We start from the raw sequence: 24224 nt of genomic DNA on the forward strand, positions 1-24224 counted from the left end.
TTTAGTTCCACCTGGAGTAAATCCACCAGCTACCCTGCAGTCTACAAAGCCATTCAGACTAGCTGCACCTTCACCAGCTTTCACTATATATTGATGCTAACTTTTACTTGAGTAACCTTTTAAATGCAGAACTTTTACTGTGACAGAGTATTCCTACACTCTGGTACTTCTACTTCGAGTACTTCTCCCACCTCTGATGAAATAAGGACAGTTTTAGATGTGGCTGAGGTTAGGAAAGAGGCTTGTTGTGGCCAGGTTTTATGAGAAAAGCTGTGTTTTCCCTCTCCGGTTCACTGAGCTATGAACGAGTGCAATTATGAATGTTGAGCATGTTTTTAGCCACAAGGTGAATGTCTTCTCTGGATAAACAGAAGCTGCTGCGATTCTTGCAGCTGCGCTCTAATGAAATGTCAAATTAAAGGCAGTGATTCACATCATGTTGGCCAATGTGTATTTCTTAAGCTTGGTGCTTTAAAACATCTCAGATTGTTGACCCCCACTGTCTGAGTCTACTGCCTTGAGGCGAGGCAATGCTGCTATTGTTTAACCTCTAAGTCATTACATTCAATATATTTTAGAATTGACAGGAATTATACAGATTATAATTAATTTCAATACATTTAAAAAATATGAGTATTTAAATAAAATCAAATAGATTTAAATGCTTAAAAATAAACTCTATGATTCATCTCTGTGAGTGCAGGCTAAAAAAAAAATAAAAAAAAATATCATGCACCATTTTGGGCTGTTTTGCTTCCATGACATGTCTGGAAGTTTTTTCAACATTTGCCTTACTTTGTTTATTTGGTATTTTAGATTTCTCCTATAGTCTCCGAGGTTTACATTAGATAATGCCTCATTTGCATATTTAAACCTAACATAAGATAATTTGCTATATATTTTTAATGCAATTAATAAGTATCTCAATGTAAGTGAGCAACTAGAGAAGTTTCAATGTGATATGTATCAATCAAAATGTTTACCCTATCACATGTAATGTCTTAAAAATTGATAGACCTGTCTAATTATATACGGGGAACTTTGAAATGTTTGCCTTTGCAGACCATTTACATGCACACAAACCACACTAGAGGAAAGTCAAATCCTAAAAAGCATGATAAGGCTTCTTTAGGGGATGTCTTTATATATTAGATACACATATTCCGAAAGCTTGCATTACAAAACAATCAAACCTAGGAAGTATCATGATATATCAGATATAATTCTCCCCTGTTCACCTGTAGTGCTTCTCCTGAAGGTTTTTCTCAAATGCACTTGGCTCTAACCGTGGCCTGCTGGATCCCCACCCTGCGTGTTCTCACAGAATCAATACTGCAGCGCCTCCTCGGTACAAGCAGCTACAAAAGCTCCAGCCGGAATGGGCAGCTGGAGAAGGAATAGTTACAGATTGTAATGTTTGGACGGGCTGAAAAGAAGCTGTTTCACTGGGCAGCAGCAGCAGGGTGCAAACAGGGTGCAAACAGGGTGCAGAAGCAGAATGAGTGAGTGTTAACCCCTGAAGGATTGGAAACCATCTGACAGACAGGGTGGTGTGAGGCTATCGATCAATATTTCTCTCTCATACACACAGTGGTGTAAAGTACATTTACTCACGTACTGCATTTACAGTTTTGAGGTACTTTACTTGAATATTTCCATTGTATGCTACTTTCTACTTGTATTCCTCTACATGTATTTATTACCTTTGGTTACTTCACAGATGTGGATGAATGGTGTGAAATATAATCAAGTGTTAAATCAGACTTTAGTTCCACCTGGAATAAATTCACAAGCCTATTAATACAAAGTCATTCAAACTAGCTGCACCTTCACCAGCTTTGAGAACACTTTCATGATCAATCATTATAAAACACATCATATATATTATTCTGAAATGGACCAATCTGCACAACGACTACTTTTACTGTCTTTACTTTCACTATATTTAGATGCCAATACTGTTGTACTTTTATTTGAGTATCATTTTGAATGCAGGACTTTTACTTGTAACACACACACACACACACACACACACACACACACACACACACACACACACACACACACACACACACACACACACACACACACACACACACACACACACACACACACACACACACACACACACACACACACACACACACACACACACACACACACACACACACGTATACTGTACAGCTCTGCTATCATGGGATCAAGAGAAGGTGATTAATCCAACATGGTGATCGGACCATATGGAGACAATACTGACTCACTTCCCACTGGAGCTCTCACACAAACACACACAAACACAAACACACACACCACTTGCATCATCGCCACCAATAACAAATACAGACATGCATACAGAACAGCCGACAGCCGTCTATAACTCTGGATTGGATTCCATTCTCAGGACCCCATTAATTCCTTATGGATTCTCATATTGATTTAGAGGCCTCTGGTCTTGTTAATTCAACCCAGCCCCAGACAGGGTTTGATTCAGATATGTAGCCTCAAGGTGACTGCTACTTGTAAGGAGCGGGTGAATAAAGCCCAGGAAGGCAGTAAGGAGGGGAACAAGAAGGACATAAAAGAAGGGATATGATCAAGAGACTCACAGAGGTACTGGCAAAGAGTGAACATGAGTGTAAAGAAGGCAAGAAAACGGCAACAACAACAAAAGGAGTAAACAATATAGGAAGAACATTGGTTAACGATGTATGGATATCCACTCTGTAAACCCTTGGATGACAAACAGAGAAAAGTAATGTCGTTATCAATTACTCATTTCCATCTTTATCCATTAGGGGTTTTTATTTTCACTCAGTTCATTTTTTCATTAGCTCGTTATGCTAATGAGGCGTTACATAAAACCCTCTCCGTGGAAAACAACTCGGAGGTTATTCCCGTGTCTGTGTACATGTGTGTGTATTTTTTTTAAGAAATATGGACTTTCTATGCTTGCTTGTGCACACAACCATGACGGCCGAATGCAAACATTTGACGAATCTCCGATTGATTACGATGACTTTGCAGTAATTAATTGGGCTGCAGTAATAAGATAAGTCGCATAACTTTAGACAAAGGACAAGGACACGTAGAGATTGATCGAACAAGTAACTAAATATACATTGTGGATGTGGTGACATTTATAATATTTATTATCTTATTTATTATAAAAACCATGCCCACATGACAACAACGACTTCAGACCAGTGGCTTTGACCTCAATAGTTATGAAGTCGCTAGAACGGATTATTGTAGGGAACTTGCGAACTGAGGTGCAACACCTCTTGGACCCCTACCAGTTTGCGTACAGATGATGCTCTGACCTCTACAACTCGCTTTATTCTAAAACACCTGGAATATCCTTTAGCTTATGCTACATTAAACTTCATGGACTTAATACTATTCTTCCCCAAATGATGTTAAAGAAGCTCAAACAGATGGATGTGAACCCTTACTTAATCAGATGGTATCACTCCTTCCTAACTGAAAGACAGCAGCAGGTGAAAGTCAACTCGACCCTCTCTGACACACAGGTCATAAGCACAGGGGCACCACAAGGCTGCGTTACAGTACCTCTCCTCTTCTCTTCACACTCTACACAAATGAGTGTAGGAGTCAGCACACACACAACCACGTTATAAAGTTTTCTGATGACACAGCCATACTTAGTCTACTGACTAGAGACTCAGACATGTCTATGTATAAACTTGAGATAGAAGAGGTCGTGAAGTGGTGTGAGGCCCACGACCTGGTGTTACATGTTAAAAAAACAAAGGAAATGAACTTTGACCCCAAGTCAGTAGGTGATCACAGCCCCGTCCTTATCAACAGGGAGGGAGTTGAGCAGGTTACACCTTTTAAATACTTGGGGATTTATTTTGATGCTCAGTTAGGCTGGGCCTATCAGGTGGATCAGGTTGCTCAAAGATAAGCCAGCGCCTGCATTTCCTGCGTCGGCTCAGGGTTCATGGAGTGGATACATGTATTATGTTAATGTTCTACAGGGCAGAGTCTATTATTCGTTATGGCATCACAACATGGTTTGGTAACTTGTCAGTGAAATCTAAATCACAACTCCAGAGCTTGATAGAAAGGGCTGGAAAAATAATTGGCATGCTTCCACCATCCTCTCTTCAGGAGATATTTGAGGAGATGGTGAGAAAGCAAGGCCGTCAAATCACATGCGACCACAAACACATCCTGTATAGAGAGTTTGAGTTGCTGAAGGTATAGATGACCAAACTATAGATTGAACAGGTATAAGTTTTCCTTTGTTCCGCTGTCAATCAAGCTGCTGAACAGTTAGAAACAATTGTGATTACGCTGTTAGGAGTTGTTGGGAGGTGCAATGTGTACAGTGTCGTTAGTGCAATCGAGAAGGTTAAATAGGGGAAGTGCATTATGTGTAAATAGGTATGGACACAATAGGGATGTGCAATTTGACGGACACTATGCATAGGTGCAGTAGGGAACGTGCAATATTGATTTGTGTATGAATACAATAGGGAAAAGTACAATATTTGATTATGTATGTGCAATAGGTAAAGTTCTGTACCTGTCTGTTTCTTGTTTGTTTCTTTGCCATGTGAAAATGAATGTTTTATGTGTATTATCTCGATGCCCGAGACAAATTTCTCCTAAAGGAGACAATAAAGCTCCATCTTATCTTAACTGCTGGTTCACAACCTAGCCATGTTCCAGAAGTCAGAAAGAGGACGACATATATTCTGTCTAGACACTTTGTTGCCTTTTTCTCATTCAAGGAAATGCCATTATCAGTGGTTGAGAAGATACAAATTAGGAACATGCTGTTCTGTCTTCTGCAACTTTGCTACCAGGGTGAGAATGGACTGAGAGGTGTTATTTGTCATTGTCAGGCTGAGTGTCCTGCTACCTGTCTGATGGCCAACCACTGCTTTCATCCCTCTCCTTCCTTACCCATCTAAAGTGTGTCTTCGCTTCAACTCAAATTGTATTTTAAAGCTTTCTATTTTTTCAACTGGTTGGCTTTTTATTTTAAATCTTTTTCTTCAGTCAATATGTACCTACTTTGGTTTCTCTATCTTATTGTAGGGCTGCACGATTTGGGGAAATAATCTAATTGCGATTTTTCTGACAGATATTGCGATTGCGATTTATTTATAGTAAAATGCGGCCATATCTCCTGCTAGGAAGGTCGTATCAACGTGCTCCCGTCTCTAGCACCCCCGCAGCCCGAGCTACGAGTGAAAGAACTAAATATACATGAAACTTCCGTTGGGTTGCTTTAAAGTCAAGCTTCAGTTTAAGATTCACCCTGTAATAGAAACATGTGATGGAGCATTACTAACCTGACCCAGATGGTTTCACCAAAGCATCTAAAGCTCCATTGGAAGCCATTGGATCAATCTGTCAATCACCTACTATCATGGGCCACTCATTGGTTAACAATGGCTGGTACATGTGGAGCACAGCACTTCTGATTGGTGTGGATGACTGACACAAGAAGAAAAAAAAATCGCAGGTTTTGCGAATCAATAATCAGATAATTTCAAATCGCGATTTTGATTTCAAATCGATTCATCGTTCAGCCCTAATCGGATGTACATTTTCGTCCGTGATTTTGCTTTTTTTTAGCACAACACGAGAGCATTCTGTTGGTTTGAAGATATTTTGGGTGGTCTTCCCATGAATGTATAAAGATGACTAGAGTCCGTTTGATGGTTCGTGTTCATTCTTAGGAAAATAGCTCAAGAAACCAACATGTCTTGAATCTAGGGAGTCTATGACATGGAGCATGTGCGCCGGTTTTGGTTTCCTGCAGGAATTAGACCTAACACCTGGAAATGAGTCAGCATTTTATCACTTCCAGTTCCCTCATCTCAAAGTCAAGGTTTTTTGTTGTTAGTGGTAAGACAATAAGGTCTATGGTTGCACAAGCTAAACAAATGTTCACGTTTTGTTCTTGGACATAAAATACATCAATAAAAGCCCCGCTAGCATAAATGTTCAAAGCTTCTATGTGTCATAAAAAGTCAGACTTAAGCTAGGCGGCGTCGATGCGCAGCCATGACTCTGTGATGTTTTCCGTTTATAGCTTAATGTTAACTTTCACAAAGTCCTGTTATGTGGTGATTGGTGACAAAATGTGTTCAATTATAAACATTTGTTTCTCATTAAAACCTATTGTTGTTTATTTAATTTTTGAGCTGGGAGCACTTGTGATGCTTACTTCCAGGTCGGTGTACAAAAATACGTCATCACTGCACAAATCTATTGGGTACTTGGCAGTTGTAGTACCACCGTTTGGCCACTACAACATGTGCTTCACCACCTGGTTGTGTTTTAATTTAATAATGGCCGCCATAGAAACTAAAGTATCTGGTATTTTTTTTTCTTTGTTTCCAATCTAACCGCTTCCTCCCTTTCTTCTTTATCCTCAGCTTTAGAAAAAGTCGGCCGTGACTCCAGTTACGAGCAGGAGGGGAAGGTTCAGTTTGTGATGGACGCCGTGTACGCCATGGCTCACGCTCTGCACCGCATGCACCGGGACCTCTGCTACGGGTACCCTGGCCTCTGCCCGCGCATGGCTAGCATCGACGGCAAAGAGCTGCTCGGATACATCCGTGCTGTGAACTTCAACGGTGAGTGAGACCCTCGTGGTGTGGACACACTCAGGTGTAACCACACACACACACACACACACACACACACACACACACACACACACACACACACACACACACACACACACACACACACACACACACACACACACACACACACACACACACACACACACACACACACACACACACACACACACTACTAACAGAACATCTAACAGAGCGAAACTCACTCTGCCACCTGACCTTATAACCCTTCACTCCATCCCATCCTTCATGATTTCTCCTTTTATCCAGTGTGTTGCAGCTGTGCTCAAACCATCACATGCTCAATGGTGTATGGTGAAGAACACGGCACACACATTGGCTTTAAAACGGCACGTCCTTTAGAAACACACATAAAGGCACTCAGAGAGCTCAGATGTCAGCTAAGGCAGTTTCCATAAGTAAAACATTATGTATCTGCTTTGGGTTCAGATCCATTACATGTATTTGTTTTTCGTGCTCAGACACTGGACACTAGCCCTAACCCCGATTGTCCGATTCTACTCATTATTTAACAATGATGTGCTTCTAATTTGTCTAATCCTTATTATAAATACATGTCAAGTAGTTTCACCTTCAAATTTAAATAAATCTTGCTGCTTTCCCCTTTTAATTTCCAGACTTATACTTTCTTTTGTCTCTATTTAAACCTGTAGTACTAAATACTATATTCCCCTTCTCTCTCCATGACTTCCTCCACTGCTGACAAGTTTAAGTTTGTGAAAAACATACAATCGTTTCCTAAATAATATCCTCATTTGAATATTCTCCTATTAATCCAATTTCCCAAACCCTGATGCGCCGGTACCTGCTTTTCTGTCAGCCTTTTCATTTCCTGTGTTCCTTCTTCAAGCATTGTGTTGAATACATATGGGAGAGAGAAGCAGGCGATAGAGAGAGTTGTTATTGTGAGGGGCTTGTCTGATTTAGTTTTAGAGGCAGGCTTGAAATTGCATGAATGTGTCTGTGTGGGAATGTGTCTGAGTGGTTGTTGTTACCTGTACGTGTCATCGCTAGAAGTGAAGAAAGACATTGACAGGCAGACACTGATTGCTGTTGCATTCTGCAACAACCGGGTTCCTCTGTTATTGCTGGCCTAGAGGGTAGAGAAATCATCCCATAACCACAAGGTCACCAACTTTGTACCCCAATGAATCATCCTTCTCACTTACTGATTGGAACAAGATTCAACACTTCAATTGTCATTTGTACACAGGGCCGTCCCTCCCTACAGGCCGATCATGCAGACTGCGTGGGGCCTCACCTCGCGGAGAGGGCCTCACCTCGTGGAGAGGGCCTCACCTCGTGGAGAGGGCCTCAACTTGCGGAGGGGGCCTTACCTCGCGGAGGAGGCCTCACCTCACGGAGAGGGCCTCACCTCGTGGAGAGGGCCTAACCTTGCAGAGAGGGCCTCACCTCGTGGAGGGGGCCTCACCTCGCGGAGAGGGCCTCACCTCGTGGAGGGGGCCTCACCTCGCGGAGGGGGCCTCACCTTGCGGAGGTGGCCTCACCTCGCGGAGGTGGCCTCACCTCGCGGAGGGGGCCTCACCTCGCGGAGGGGGCCTCACCTCGCGGAGGGGGCCTCACCTCGCGGAGGAGGCCCTCACCTCGCGGAGGGGGCCTCACCTCGCGGAGGGGGCCTCACCTTGGGGAGGGGGCCTCACCTGAGCTGCAAATGCGGCGCACCTATGCGCTTATGCGGCACAATTAGTGTTGCCCCCTGTCGATGCTCGCGAAACAGAAGGCCTCATCATATAACTTTGCGTGGGGCCTCCAGTTGGCCAGGGGCGGCCCTGTTTGTACATAGCTACAGTTTAGTTATGTCTATGAAAATCTTAGCTCCAAATGTACTACGCTGTATTTTGAGAGGACATAACAAACTGGATTCAATTGATCTAAAAGATAACGGTTTAGTGTTGGCCCCATACTGCAAATGTTTCATATGATGCCTTCAGATAGCTGTAAGAAAAGTTCCAGTTAAAGGGGCCCTATTTAGCAAATGGTCAGGTTCATATTTGTATTTTATACCTCTACTGTGAGATATCTCCATGTTTTAATGTTCAAAAAGCTCTTTATTGTTCTCATGCTGCCTGTTCTGCAGCACCTCTTTTCACCCTCTGTCTGAAACCAGAGCCCAGTCTGCTCTGATTGGTTAGCTGGTCGGCTCTGTTGTGATTGGTCAACCGTTTAGAGATGTCCCGCCCCTTAGCCTATCACGTACAATGTGTTGGAGTTCTAGCCAATAGAAGCACGAGTGTTACATTGTAACTATTTTAAAGAGGTTAATAGAGGCGTTTCAGGCAGGTTGGAGTGTGTGAGAGAAAAATCTCATTTGTAATCATACATATTATTTATATCTGTCTGTATCACATGGTACATATAGTCAGACAGGATGCCACTTCATCACACCAATTATGTGTTATATTCCAAAGCCAATTTCACACTCTAACGCATTGACAGTGGTTCATGAAGTGCAAACGCATTTACAGATTATCTTAAAAAAGCAGAATATCTTGCAATCTTTCTTCTTCCCATAGCAATATTTGGTACATTTGATTTATAAAAGTTTTTGCACACAGTTTGATTGGTTGCCTTGAAAATTAGTTTTCTCCCAGCCTCCAAAAAACGAGTCGTGTTTATATGGTGATTTCATTTATTTGCATAATGATAAAACACAGAAGTGAACTGATTAAATTCCCAAAAGTTTTCAACAGAAATACAGTGGGGGGTTTAATACCTCGGTGATTTGGATTTTGTTTTACTACAGAGCTTTGGATGTGATGATATACAGTGAAATAAAAAAACGGGTGGCAAATGTTGGACTTTAACAGCGTGTACACCTCTCTGTGATTTCCTAATGGCAGTTCTTCATTTAGAAAGAAAAATAAACTTTAACTTTGGATACTTTTTTCCATGTATTTGTCCTTAAATGTTTAAAAGGCTTCTTTGGAACTGAAGACATTTCTCAGGCTCTCTTATCTGTGTTGTTTCTTCAACAGCAGCTTGCAAGATTTAAACCCTTTAAGCCGGCTACTTTATATGTAAATGCCTGGGTATATGTGTGTGTTCCAATTAAAGGTATTTTTTTTTTACTGATCTGTTTCGGGTCGGCATGACATTGATAACTCTTAAGAAGTAGGCGGGCAAACATGGAGGTTGTTCGATCTGACTTTGTGTGTTTGTGGTAAATAAAGAAAGAGGAGAGGGAATAAGTTAGAGTTGCTAGAGCGTGAATTCTCTTTCTCTCGTCTGTTCCTGGAGCCATACGATTCACCTTTGGAGAAGCTACACTAAAGGAACCAGACGGAGCGAGAGGGAGGAGTTAATTCCAAGTTGTTAGGGCACTGATTGTTTTCCTCTTGGATCCGTGCCAAGTGCCAAGTCATTTAAAAAGTCCAGCCCTGGATTTCTGGATGGAAATCGGCTCCAACAAAATCAGTTAACCAAAATGATCTTGATCTTCTACTTCATGTAGCATGATTCATATTCCTTGATGAAGATATCTTTGTAAATGTAAACATGTAGAGGTGAGGTGAACTGGTTTAATGCCTAAACGATTACATATCAGTCAGCATTTAAAGAGGATAGTATTCTTTCTCAGGATCATATCAGTATGTAGTGTCTCTACTTTAAAGAGTCCTCTCCTGCTGATGTTCAGGTGTATATCAGTATGTAGTGTCTCTACTTTAAAGAGTCCTCTCCTGCTGATGTTCAGGTGTATATCAGCATGTAGTGTCTCTACTTTAAAGAGTCCTCTCCTGCTGATGTTCAGGTGTATATCAGTATGTAGTGTCTCTACTTTAAAGAGTCCTCTCCTGCTGATGTTCAGGTGTATATCAGTATGTAGTGTCTCTACTTTAAAGAGTCCTCTCCTGCTGATGTTCAGGCTGATATCAGTGTGTAGTGTCTACTTTAAAGAGTCCTCTCCTGCTGATGTGCAGGTGTATATCAGTATGTATTATCTCTACTTTAAAGAGTCCTCTCCTGCTGATGTTCAGGTGTATATCAGTATGTAGTTTCTCTACTTTAAAGAGTCCTCTCCTGCTGATGTTCAGGTGTATATCAGTATGTAGTGTCTCTACTTTAAAGAGTTCTCTCCTGCTGATGTCCAGGTGTATATCAGTATGTAGTGTCTCTACTTTAAAGAGTTCTCTCCTGCTGATGTCCAGGTGTATATCAGTATGTAGTGTCTCTACTTTAAAGAGTCCTCTCCTGCTGATGTTCAGGTGTATATCAGTATGTAGTGTCTCTACTTTAAAGAGTCATCTCCTGCTGATGTTCAGGTTCATATCAGTATGTAGTGTCTCTACTTTAAAGAGTCCTCTCCTGCTGATGTTCAGGCTGATATCAGTGTGTAGTGTCTACTTTAAAGAGTCCTCTCTTGCTGATGTGCAGGTGTATATCAGTATGTAGTGTCTCTACTTTAAAGAGTCCTCTCCTGCTGATGTTCAGGTGTATATCAGTATGTAGAGTCTCTACTTTAAAGAGTCCTCTCCTGCTGATGTTCAGGTGTATATCAGTATGTAGTGTCTCTACTTTAAAGAGTCCTCTCCTGCTGATGTGCAGGTGTATATCAGTATGTAGTGTCTCTACTTTAAAGAGTCCTCTCCTGCTGATGTGCAGGTGTATATCAGTATGTAGTGTCTCTACTTTAAAGAGTCCTATCCTGCTGATGTTCAGTTGTATATCAGTATGTAGTGTCTCTACTTTAATGAGTCCTCTCCTGCTGATGTTCAGGTGTATATCAGTATGTAGTGTGTCTACTTTAAAGAGTCCTCTCCTGCTGATGTTCAGGTGTATATCAGTATGTAGTGTCTCTACTTTAAAGAGTCCTCTCCTGCTGATGTTCAGGTGTATATCAGTATGTAGTGTCTCTACTTTAAAGAGTCCTCTCCTGCTGATGTTCAGGCTCATATCAGTGTGTAGTGTCTACTTTAAAGAGTCCTCTCCTGCTGATGTGCAGGTGTATATCAGTATGTAGTGTCTCTACTTTAAAGAGTCCTCTCCTGCTGATGTTCAGGCTCATATCAGTGTGTAGTGTCTACTTTAAAGAGTCCTCTCCTGCTGATGTGCAGGTGTATATCAGTATGTAGTGTCTCTACTTTAAAGAGTCCTCTCCTGCTGATGTTCAGGCTCATATCAGTGTGTAGTGTCTACTTTAAAGAGTCCTCTCCTGCTGATGTTCAGGTGTATATCAGTATGTAGTGTCTCTTCATGTCTCCATGCTTTAATGTTCAAAAAGCTCTTTTTCTCATACTGCCTGTGCTGCAGCACCTCTTTTCACCCTCTGTCTGAAACCAGAGCCCAGTCTGCTCTGATTAATAATAATAATAATAATAGCTTGGATTTATATAGCGCCTTTCAAGGGACTCAAGGTCGCTTTACAAGTAATAGGGCAAAAACAAACATAACAAAACAAAAGTCAGACAGACAAAACAACAGATCGATTTAGGAGCCGAAAGCCTTGGCAAACAGATGGGACTTGAGGGCCCTTTTTCCCATGTCATGCTTTTCTGGTTATCACCCGTCCCCTTGTGTGTTATGAAGGTTGTTATGCATGTAAACAGTGTGCAGAGTCAAGACCCTCAAAGTACACCCTGTAGCGAGTAAAACTATAACACAGAGAATACCTCCCCAAAACGCCTCGTTGAAGATACGTCTTACTTCCTGGGTATTGTGACATAGGAATGGCCAGTAGCCACGCCCAGAGCTATGACGTGATACGGTCATGTGGTACCCGGAACCAAATGGACCAATCCGTGGAGCCGTTACGTTACGTCCGCGGAGCCGTTACATTAAGCCCCCGCTGATTGGTCCAAATTGACCAATCCACGGTCTTCCTCACACACTCAGTGCAGGCAGCTCTGCTGATCTCTCCTCCCTGGCTGCAGGCTGATAACAGACAGTTGGGATCGCGGCGAAATTCTCTCTGCAGACCCATTCTCACAGCGTTTATCAAACTTTTTCTTACTCAATATCAAGCCACACTTATTGTTTTTACTTTAGCTGTGACTTTGTGTGTGCTCAGGGTGAGTTTGGCTGTGTTTCGCTAAACAAGGAAACAACACCTCCACGGAGCTCAGCGTGATTCACAACGTCCCGACCAATCAGAGCACACTGTGGTCACAGGGTGGGGCTGGAGTTATTGGAGCGACAACGAGCCGTTAAAGGCAGAGAGTGAAATTCAGTGAATACACGTACTTTACAGAGATGCTGTTTGAGAAGCCAATGCGAGTTTGGAAAATTGCACAATATAAATATATTCTAGTAGACCTCAACAATGGAATTATGATCAGTGGAAATGACCATGACATGGGACCTTTAAACTAATCTAAAAGAACACACAAACTCACCAAGATAATTTCAACAATGTGTGTGTCTTAATTTCTTATATTTTTATTTAATTCAAAACGAAACATTTCTGATTGGAATCTAAGAAGCAGCATATATTCTTTATGGAGACTTTTTCACATCACTTTGTGGTATCTTTTTATTCTTAAATGACTTAGCAACTGCATTTAAAACTTTAGGAGTAGTCAAACCAGCCAGTCAGCCAGATTTGCATCACTACATGTGCCAGTAAATGCAAATGAACATTGCCTAACTTCGCTCCATGCTGCCAGTTCCATGAGCTCCCCTCCGGATGGCACGTTTCGTGTCACCTGGAGGACTTTCCAGGCACTGGCAACATAGAGGATAGCCAAACACAATTAATTTGTTCTCACAAAAACACTGCTTGATAAAAAGCTGGATTGGAAACGGCATTTCCCTTCCAGTGTTGGACAGACAAACTGCTGAGATACAACCATGTTTACAACCTGTTTTTAAAAACGAGCTAATTTGACAATCGTACCGTTAGATCCAACAAAATGCAAGTCCTATTTGGCTGCCCATCTCTAGCAAATAACTAGCTATCTATCATTTATTTCTGTACTTTATTTCATGTTTTCTGTTGCATTGTCACCACATTATTTACAAGGCAAGGCAAGAGTATTTATATAGCACCTTTCAACACAAGGCAATTTAAAAGAAGACATTAAGAGCATTAAGAAATAGTGCAAGAGAAACACATTATAAAATGCGCTATTGGTGAAATTGGTTTCCCTTATTGGAGTAGTTGCGATCTATCGTTTGTTATGACATTTGTTTTAGTTTCACGTGTACTGGGAAGCAAACTTAGAAAGGGAAAATCACAAACACTGTCAGCTGCCTACGTTTGTCTTTCACACAAGTCGTTACAGTGTGTGTGTGTGTGTGTGTGTGTGTGTGTGTGTGTGTGTGTGTGTGTGTGTGTGTGTGTGTGTGTGTGTGTGTGTGTGTGTGTGTGTGTGTGTGTGTGTGTGTGTGTGTGTGTGTGTGTGTGTGTGTGTGTGTGTGTTTCCTATTGTGAGCTCATCACTGCCAGGTTATATCTCCTGCCGCGAGACAAGATGGACATCACCATGGGAACAGACTTGCACTAATTAGCGCAGCCTGACTTTGAGATGATGAACTCTATACCTGCCTGCACAACCTGAGGGAGTAAAAAAGTAAAAGACGATGAAGCTCGCACACTCATAATGGCCTCAGAGACAGAGGGAGAGACAGAGGGAGAGGAGTAACTTGCTTGAAGAACTTGACCAGACATAAATTATGGACAGAAGGAAGAGGCAGAGGGGGGTTATTATGGGAGTGGAGATGACCTTGGAGGGAGGAAGAACTTATGGAGATGAGAGGAAGGTGAGGTGCAGGTAGAATGGAGAATCAGAGGATGTGAGAATCTATTGAAAAAGACAATAGGTGAGGGTGTGTTGAGTGAAAGCGATAAAAAAGTTGAACTTTGCTAATAACAGCTCAGGATGGAATTAAACAGATGACAAGAGCTATCTAAATGTCTCCATTTGGCAAGGAAAGATCACACAAAAGATGGAAGCCATGCAAAAGTTGAAGACTAGACGAGTAAAATAAAAAGGGAAGTAATTGACGGAGACTAAGAGGATGTGCTGACTCAGGCTTCACCAGGGTGTCATGACTTCAAGAAGCAAAAGCAGGAAGGAACCATATAATCAAGAGTTTAGAAAGAACAAGATAAGAGAGACGGACAGATTTTTTAAGAACTTTAAGTGAACAAATCTGACGTGCAAATAGAGTTATTGTTGAAGTGGTAGGCGTAATAACTCCATGCTTAGCTCTCCTGGGTCAGGGCAACCTCAGGAAGGAGAGAAAGAAATGCCTCAGTTGTATTTCAAATGTAAGAGGACAGAGGAGTTAGAACTTTGTACAAATAAATTATTATTATTTTTCACATCTATGTTATTATATTGTGTTCAATCGAGCCAATCACACAATACAGGTCTTGAAAGTTAGCTTTTGTTAGCACGTAGCATTCTGAACCGCAGTGTATTTTCATTGTTTACTACTTTTGCTTATGGGCCACTACATTTTAGAAGCCGATGTTGTACTTTTTACTCCATTACATTTATCTGAGAGCTGTAGATACTTAATTAGTAACTTTTTACTTACTTTATATTCAAATGTAGCTAATGTCAAATATAAATCAACAAGTAAGTTAACATATTGACTTATATGTGATTATAAGTTTGTTGTGCACCGACAGCAATGCTAGAGAGGTTCGTGTTGTTTATGTTTGCTTTCTCTCATTCCAGGCTTCTTGATTGTTTGCACCTGTCATCCATCCTGTGTCTCCGGTGCTCATCAGTGTCAGCCCCGCCCCTGATTGGTCCCACCTGGGTCTTGTCACCCTGTGCTTACATTCCCCTGTCTCCCAGTGTTCAGTGTCAGTTCGTATTGTCTTATGCTAAGGTCAAGTCGATGTTTCTTGTGCTCGTGAAAAGTTAAATTTTTTGTTCGCTATTTTTGTCATCTTGGTTAGAGATTGATAGTTACCCTTTTTGTTGTTCACTGCTGTATTGGAAAATAAAGTATCTTACAAATACTTTATCTCCCGGGTCGTGCAATTGGGTCCTACATCCTAAGTGTCTGAGTTCGTAACAGAAGGAACTGACCATTATGGACCCAGCCGACCCAAGAACGCTTCACGCCGCTCTGTCAGCACATGGCGTGAAGATTTTTCATCACGAGGAACAGCTGGGCATAGTCAGCCAGGAAATGCAAGAGCTGAGAGGACGCCAGGCCGGGATTCAGGAAGACTTATCTACACAGATGCAACAACTGGTTGCCCAAATGAATAATTTTTTCACTCACCATCAGACTGCTCCTCCGGTGACGTCATCCACAGCTGAGAGGTTGCCTGTCAATACTCCAGCTGACTACCCAAGTCAGGCTGTTTCTTCCCCTTTACGGCTGGCTCTTCCGGAGACATTTTCCGGAGATTCCTCGAATTGCAGAGCCTTTCTGGTGCGGTGCGTTCTGCATTTTCAACACAACCCAGGAGCTTTTTCATCTGACCATGGTAAAGTGGCGTTTATTGTGTCACATTCAACGGGAAGAGCTGCAGCCTCGGCTACTGCAGAATGGTCTAGAGACACCGAACTATGTTATTCATTGGCCGATTTCATAGAGACTATGAGTCGCATTTTTGACCACTCATCGCCTGCTACAGAGGCCAGCCGTCAGGTGGTTGATTATGCCATCGAGTTTCGTGCAGCGGACAGCGGAAGGAATGTTCCGGCTCTTCGTGACGCCTTCATGACGGGACTTTCGGAACCGATAAAGGACCAGCTGGCACCACTGGAGACACCCCGGGATCTGGAATCCCTCATCGCTGTGGCCATCCGTATCGATAAGCGTCTTCGGGAAAGAGAGAGGGAGCGTCGGCGCAACCGAGATGTTATTCCCAGCTTCCAGAATTCGTCTCGGAGGGTCGCGCCGCCAGCTGAGGATTTCCAGCCCATGTTACCGGACCGTCAGAGGACTACACTTCCGAATGACTCCGGTGAACCCATACAGCTGGGAAGAACCAGGCTTTCTCTGGAGGAGAGGCAGCGCCGTCTGCGGGAGGGTTGTTGTTTCTACTGCGGCCAGCCGGATCATCAACTCGCTTCATGCCCGGGAAAAGATCGTGCTCACCAGTCAAAAGGAGGGCGCTGGTGAGCAAGTTTCCCGCAGACTTCCCTCCTCGACCTGTTACTCAGGTAAACATTAACAATAAGACCATTGACCAGGGTGTGTTAATAGACTCAGGGGCTGACGAAAGCCTTATGGACTGGGGCGTAGTAAATCAGCTAGAAATAAAGACTGTTCCGCTATCTCATCCTATTAATGCCAGTGCCTTAGACGGCCGCTTGTTGTTCACAGTTTCCCATTGTACTGAGCCCATTCAGATTACTGTGAATAAGGACCATACCGAGAGCATGCAATTTCATATTTTTGAGTCGGCTCAGCACCCGACTATTTTGGGGTTTCCATGGCTGAAGACCCCCAATCCTCACATTGACTGGCGTTCAGGGGATTTTAAGGAATGGGGAGAGGATTGTATGGGCAGGTGTAAACTTTCGCAACCTGTTAATGCACCAACAGTAGAATCATTATAGATCAGCCTGACTATCCTGATCTGCAGAAGGTACCTCCCTGTTACCATGATTTAAAGGAAGCCTTTAACAAGTCCAAAGCCCTGTCGCTACCTCCTCACCGAGATTTTGACTGTCCCATTGATCTCTTACCGGGAGCCCCCATTCCCAAGGGGAGACTTTACTCGATTTCGAGACCTGAGAGAGCAGCGATGGACGAATACATCTCCTCTTCACTCAAATCAGGGATTATCCGTCCTTCATCTTCTCCAGCCGGAGCGGGATTTTTCTTTGTGGGAAAGAAAGACTGGTCTCTGAGACCTTGCATAGACTACAGTCCACTAAATGACATTACGGTGAAGAACCGCTATCCTCTGCCACTCATGTCATCTGCTTTTGAACTGCTTCAAACTGCCAAGATATTCACCAAGTTAGATTTAAGAAATGCATGGTTAGAATAAGAAAAGGGGATGAGTGGAAGACAGGATTCAACACTCAGAGTGGTCACTATGACTACCTAGTAATGCCTTTTGGACTATGCAATGCACCGGCTGTGTTTCAAGCTTTTGTGAATGAGGTTTTGCGGGAATTTTTGAAGATTTCAGTGTTTGTGTATCTGGATGATATTCTGATTTTCTCCCCAGAAGCAAAATCTCATGTTAACCATGTCCGCCAGGTTTTTCAGAAACGACTGGAGAAACAGCTATATGTTAAGGCAGAGAAGTGTGAGTTCCACACAGAAGAGGTGTCTTTCTTAGGATACATAATCTCACCTAATCATATGCAAATGGATCCTGCTAAAATCAGTTTAATATCCCAGTGGCCCACACCAGACTCCAGGAAGAAGGTTCAGCAGTTTTTAGGGTTTGCTAACTTCTATAGGAAGTTTATTAGGAATTTCAGTTCTGTTGCTGCCCCTCTGCATGTTCTGACTTCTCCTAAGGTTCCCTTCAAGTGGACTCCCCAGGCGGACTTCGCTTTCCAACGCCTCGGAGAGAGATTCACATCAGCTCCAATACTCAACATTCCAGATCCCCAGCGCCAGTTTATGGTCGAGGTTGATGCTTCCAATGAGGGAATTGGAGGAGTACTGTCTCAACGTTCTGCAGAAGACAACAAAATGCATCCATGTGCTTACCTATCGCGGAAGTTGACAACGGCAGAGCGTAATTATGACGTGGGAAACAAGGAACTGTTTCCCTCGAGGAATGGAGACACTGGCTAGAGGGGGCAGAGCAGCCGTTTTTAGTCTGGACAGATCACAAGAATCTGGAATATATAAGAAAGGCTAAACGTCTCAACTCCCATCAGGCCAGGTGGACACTATTCTTTAGTAGATTCAACTTCACACTCTCCTTTCGTCCGGGTCTCAGAACCAAAAACCTGATGCTTTGTTTCGTCTTTACGATCCAGAACCACTTAGAGCCCAAGACCATCCTTCCACCATGTGATCGGAGCCTTTTCCTGGCAAGTGGAGTCGGACGTTAAAAAGGTGAATGGCATGAATCCAGCACCTAGCGAGTGTCCCAACAATCTGCTGTTTGTTCCTGAGGCTCTTCACTCCAAGGTCATCCACTGGGCTCACTCATCTGTGCTTTCGTGCCATCCGGGAGTAACAAGGACAATGTTCAGGATTCAACAACGTTTCTGGTGGCCAGCCATGAGGAAGGATGTGGCGGAGTACGTAACGGCTTATCCGGTGTGTGCGTGTAATAAGACCTCAAGTCAAGATGGGCTTGCCGCTGCCGATTCCCCAACGTCCTTGGTCACACATTTCGATTTTGTGACAGGATTTCCTTCATCCAGAGGCAAGACTACGGTCCTAACAGTGGTGGATCGATTTTCAAAGATGGCTCACTTCATCCCATTGACCAAGCTTCCCTCTGCCAAAGTCACCGCAGAGGTCATGATGAATCACGTATTCAGGATCCATGGATTCCCTGATGACATTGTTTCCGACAGGGGTCCACAATTAATTTCCGTTTTCTGGAAGGAGTTTTGTCGACTCAAAGGTGCCACCGTCAGCTTGTCATCAGGATATCACCCTCATGGACAGTCGGAGCGTCTGAACCAAGAACTAGAGACTACGCTACGTTGTCTCGTCTCCCGGAACCAGACCACCTGGAGTGACCACCTCACATGGGTCGAGTTTACCCACAATACTCTTCCTACGGCAGCCAGAGGTCTCTCTCCATTCCATTGTGTCAATGGTTTCCAGCTTCTGCTTTTCCCTAACAGCGAGGAAGAGGTGATGGTTCCATCGGCTCATGCCATGATCAGACGTTGTCGCCGAGTTTGGGCTGGTGCTCGCCAGTCTCTTCTCCGAAGTTCAGCTTGGATGAAGGCTGTTGCAGACGTCCATCGCAGGGTCGCTCCCTCCTACAGTCCAGGCCAAAAGGTTTGGCTTTCCACTAAGGACTTACCACTCCATGTCGCCTCAAAGAAACTGGCTCCGAGATTTGTGGGTCCTTTTCCGGTGTCCAGAGTCATCAACCCGGTCTCTGTACGCTTGCAACTTCCCAGGACTATGAGAGTGCATCCAACATTTCACGTCAGTAAAATCAAGCCGGTGTGTGAGAGCACACTTGTTCCCGCCTCCAAGCCCCCTCCACCGCCCCAGTTCTTTGAAGGGGGTGAGGTTTACAAGGTCCGTAAGCTACTGGAGGTCCGTAATAGGGGGAGTGGGAAGCAATTCCTGGTAGACTGGAAGGGTTATGGTCCTGAGGCTAGAAGCTGGGTAACTGCTTCATTTATCGTAGACAAGACTCTTATCCACGACTTTTACAATCAGCCTGGGCCATCAGGAGTTGGCCCTAGAGGGAGGGGGGGGGGGGGGGGGGGGGTACTGTTGTGCACCGACAGCAATGCTCGAGAGGTTCGTGTTGTTTATGTTTGCTTTCTCTCATTCCAGGCTTCTTGATTGTTTGCACCTGTCATCCATGCTGTGTCTCCGGTGCTCATCAGTGTCAGCCCCGCCCCTGATTGGTCCCACCTGGGTCTTGTCACCCTGTGCTTAAATTCCCCTGTCTCCCAGTGTTCAGTGTCAGTTCGTATTGTCTTATGCTATGGTCAGGTCGATGTTTCTTGTGCTCGTGAAAACTTTCATTCCTAACTACGTGAGCGCTTTCATTTTTTGTTCGCTATTTTTGTCATCTCGGCTAGAGATTGATAGTTACCCTTTTTGTTGTTCACTGCTGTATTGGAAAATAAAGTATCTTACAAATACTTTACCTCTGTCTCCCGGGTCGTGCAATTGGGTCCTACATCCTAAGTGTCTGAGCAAAATATCCAGCTGCTTAAAACAAAGTTATTCAAATTACTATATTATTATTAATTGAACACATGAATGCCTCAATAATCATAAACCAATCATTAAATGTACAAGATTCTGAAATGGCCCATTGCTCTGAAGAAGTACTTTAAATGTTGGTTCTTAAGTGGCAATACTTATGAACTTTTACTAAAGTAAGTTTTTTTGTAACAAAGTATATTTAAAATGTATGATTGCTTCTCTTACATATAAAACTTGAATGCTTCAACCACCACTGCCAACGTTTGTTTCAACCCTCTAATCATTTCTCTGGTGCATGGTGGTTCTCTGACCGCACCTAATCTCTGGGATTGGCTCTATTGGAACTGTGGTAATCGTCCTGGCTTTAGAAGCAGGGCTGTCTGGGTCACCCTGCCACAAAGAACCAAGTGACTGCTAAGATAAGTGCCACCGCTACCCACTGAAGCTGTCATAGAAGTGTGGACCACTTAACTTAACTTCAGGGGTCCGCACAAAGTTAAAGGAACACTTTTTATACATTTTGAAACCCAAGCTCTCGATAAGAAAGCAACCACATCAAATGCAATGCAAATAACTACAAGAGAAACAACGTCATGTCAATAATATGTTTTTCACTTTTTGAGTTACGTAAGACAACAGAACAATGTGACCTTAGAAAAGAAGAAACTAAGATATTTAGGATCAAAAATGTTTTATTAATGGGAAAACCTGCCTTTCATTAGCAAATGTAGCATATACACCAACAATGAAACACAGGAGCACATACTGTACTGCTTAAAAAATCAGAAAACATTTTTTAGCTGACAGAAAATGCTCCGTGTTAGTATATATACAGTTAAGCTCACGCAGCGTTTCTCAAAGTGTGGGGCGCAGAGATGTAATAGGTGGGTCGCGAAAAATGTATTTATTATTTATACACTGGTGGAATATCAAAACAACAGCCCGCCCGGGATGAAAAATGTATCAATGAAAAGCGAGCCTCTACCACACAAAACAACACCTGTAGATAACCCAATTTGTTTTCTTTGAAATTGAAAAGGATATTGCATTGTGTTTGTTACTTTCGTTGCAGTTGTATGTCTTAAGTGTGATTTGGCATGCTTTTATTTTGAAGGCAAGTTTACGCTGTTGACAGTTGTTGTTGCTATGGAAACAAGAAACGTTTCACAGCGGGCGGAACTTGTCATAAAGTCCGCGATAATAAAGCCCACCCATTTAGAGGGAAGATATGATTGGTCAATTGTACTGTCATTTGACATTACTCTCGTTCAGTTACTATAGCTGGCCCTCTGTGAATTCATAGCTGGACGTCCAATCAGCTCCTGTCTTCACCTCGTAGAGATGAGCTTCTTTCATTTAACCCTTCACATTCAAACAGAAACTGAATAGGCAGATTCAAAGGATTTATTTCTTTGGAAATGTTATTTTAAATACAATTTAATCAAGTTATTTTTGGTAAAACTATTGACAAATATTACTAAAAACATATTTAAAAAAAATATATAAAGAAAAATATAATTTGTTTTAATGTTGTGAAGCTGACCGTTGAGCGGCCCGACCAAGCAAGGAGGCAGAGGCAGAACGTCCAAAATACAACCCGGTGTGGGCATTTATTACTCACAACCTGACACAGCCTCAATCTGCTGTTCAAGTGAGCACAGCCACCAGTATCTCACACACACTACCTGCCCACTGACAGGGAAAACAGAGCCTAAATACACAGACACTAATTAACCCAACAAGACACAGGTGAGGGGGGAGGAGACAACACAGGACACCAGGTGCACACAATCAACAGCAACAGACATGGGGAAAGGGAACACTTTTCAAAATAAAAAACACATGTGCAATAGTACAAAGCCCGGAGCCGTCAGTCCACAGTGACGAAGCCATCTTCGTCACATTTCCTCCTTCCTCTCCCGAAAGAGAACAGTACCTTATTCCTGCGACACTTGTTGATCTTGGCCATTTTGCTCTCCTCCATGTGTCTCCACTCCGCCCGGTGTTTCTGCTTCCCCTTGTGCCGCATGGTTTCCTCAGAGGGGGGCGTGAAGTCGGAAGGAAGCTTCCCTTTCTTCCTCAACTCTTTCTCCCACTCCTTTGCGATGGCCTCCGTCAGGTTCTCCACGTACGCCGCCTTCTCCGCCTGCAGTGTCTTCATCACCTGCTTCTCCGTCTGAATCTGAGCGGCTGACAGGGCTTCTGCATGAGCCTGAGCCCTTATCTCCTCCAGCTGTTGCTGCATGATGCGCTCTCTCTCCCGACGGATCTTCTCGGCCATTTTCACCCGCACCTCCTCCGCTAGAAACAGCATCTTCCTCGTCTTTAAGTTTCTTCTCCTCCTGCAGGCGTATCAGACGAGCCTCCTCCGCTAAGCGCATCTCCTCTTCCTTTCTCAGCTTCTCCTCTTCCTCCCTCTGCAACCTGAGCTGCTCCTCTTTCTCTTCTATCAGGGAAACCTGTTCCTGTATCCGTGAAAACGGCTGCTCCATGTTCCTCAAACGACACTCCTCCCGCTTGAATCTGGCTGTCTCATACTGCAGGAATGACTTCATAATCTCCCTCAGTTCCTCCATCGTTTTCACCTCCTCACTTGGTCAATCCCACTTCTGACACCAAATGTGAAGCTGACCGTTGAGCGGCCCGACCAAGCAAGGAGGCAGAGGCAGAACGTCCAAAATACAACCCGGTGTGGGCATTTATTACTCACAACCTGACACAGCCTCAATCTGCTGTTCAAGTGAGCACAGCCACCAGTATCTCTCACACACTACCTGCCCACTGACAGGGAAAACAGAGCCTAAATACACAGACACTAAGTAACCCAACAAGACACAGGTGAGGGGGGAGGAGACAACACAGGACACCAGGTGCACACAATCAACAGCAACAGACATGGGGAAAGGGAACACTTTTCAAAATAAAAACACATGTGCAATAGTACAAAGCCCGGAGCCGTCAGTCCACAGTGACGAATGTTTTTGAATATCTTAGGCCCTCAGAGACACGCTCGCCACTGGTAAAAATCTCTCATACACACGTGTGAAACGCTCTCACAGACACACACAACAGCGTTGCAGTCGGGAAGAAAAGCAATGTGGAGCGAGAGAGCGAGAGAGCAAGAGAGAGAGCACATCTTTATCTATTTAATAAAGTTGTACAAAATAAAGTAAGAAATCATTCCAATGTGTACTATAGGACAGTAAAAAGTTTAAAAGGGGAGTGATTAGTCAAATATGCATAAATAAAAAGAAAGAATGCTAACTAGGTAACATAAGATAAGAATAAACAAGTTTAAATGATTTGTTGTGATCATATTCTAAAGATGTTTGGATTATTGAAAAGTATACAGCTCCCTTTCATCTGAGTGTTGAGAGCTGTATCCATAAATTCATGTTGTGCTCAAAGTAGGGCTGCTCGATTATGGCAAAAATCATAATCTCGATTATTTGGGTCAATAATTGATATCACGATTATTAAAAACGATTAACCATTTACTTTGAAAAACATCAATTTATTGAAGAAAATAATTTGAAAAGTATGTTTTTAACAGTTGATTACCCTGAACCTTAAGTATAATTCAACTGAAAAACCTATTTAAAAAATAAATAAAATCGTTTTATTTCGATTATGTTGTTTTCATAATCGTTGCAAGCCAAAATCGTAATTGCGATTAAAATACGATTTAATTGAGCAGCCCTAGCTCAAAGTGCACCAGATTGATGCATTCAACTTCAACATTTAAAAAAAATCTTCCTGGGGGTGCATGCCCCCGGACCCTCGAGGATGTGACGTCCACCACCAAATAGGTTAAAA

The 24224-nt window shown here is 43.0% G+C and overlaps 1 protein-coding gene across 3 annotated transcripts in view; it reads left to right on the top strand.

Annotated features, from left to right (window-relative positions):
- grm8a (glutamate receptor, metabotropic 8a) overlaps positions 1-24224 on the top strand; it is a 331157-nt gene that overhangs the window by 256470 nt on the left and 50463 nt on the right. For 2 of the 3 annotated variants that reach the window (XM_034075075.2, XM_034075077.1), the window contains one exon: positions 6420-6620. In XM_034075075.2, the coding sequence (XP_033930966.1) occupies positions 6420-6620 (201 nt within the window). Of the gene's footprint in view, positions 1-6419; positions 6621-15292; positions 15406-24224 lie in introns of those variants that run through there. The other variant, XM_071201745.1, reaches the window with a different exon arrangement.

Source organism: Pseudochaenichthys georgianus, chromosome 23 (assembly GCF_902827115.2).
Source record: "Pseudochaenichthys georgianus chromosome 23, fPseGeo1.2, whole genome shotgun sequence".
NCBI classification, from domain to species: domain Eukaryota; kingdom Metazoa; phylum Chordata; class Actinopteri; order Perciformes; family Channichthyidae; genus Pseudochaenichthys; species Pseudochaenichthys georgianus.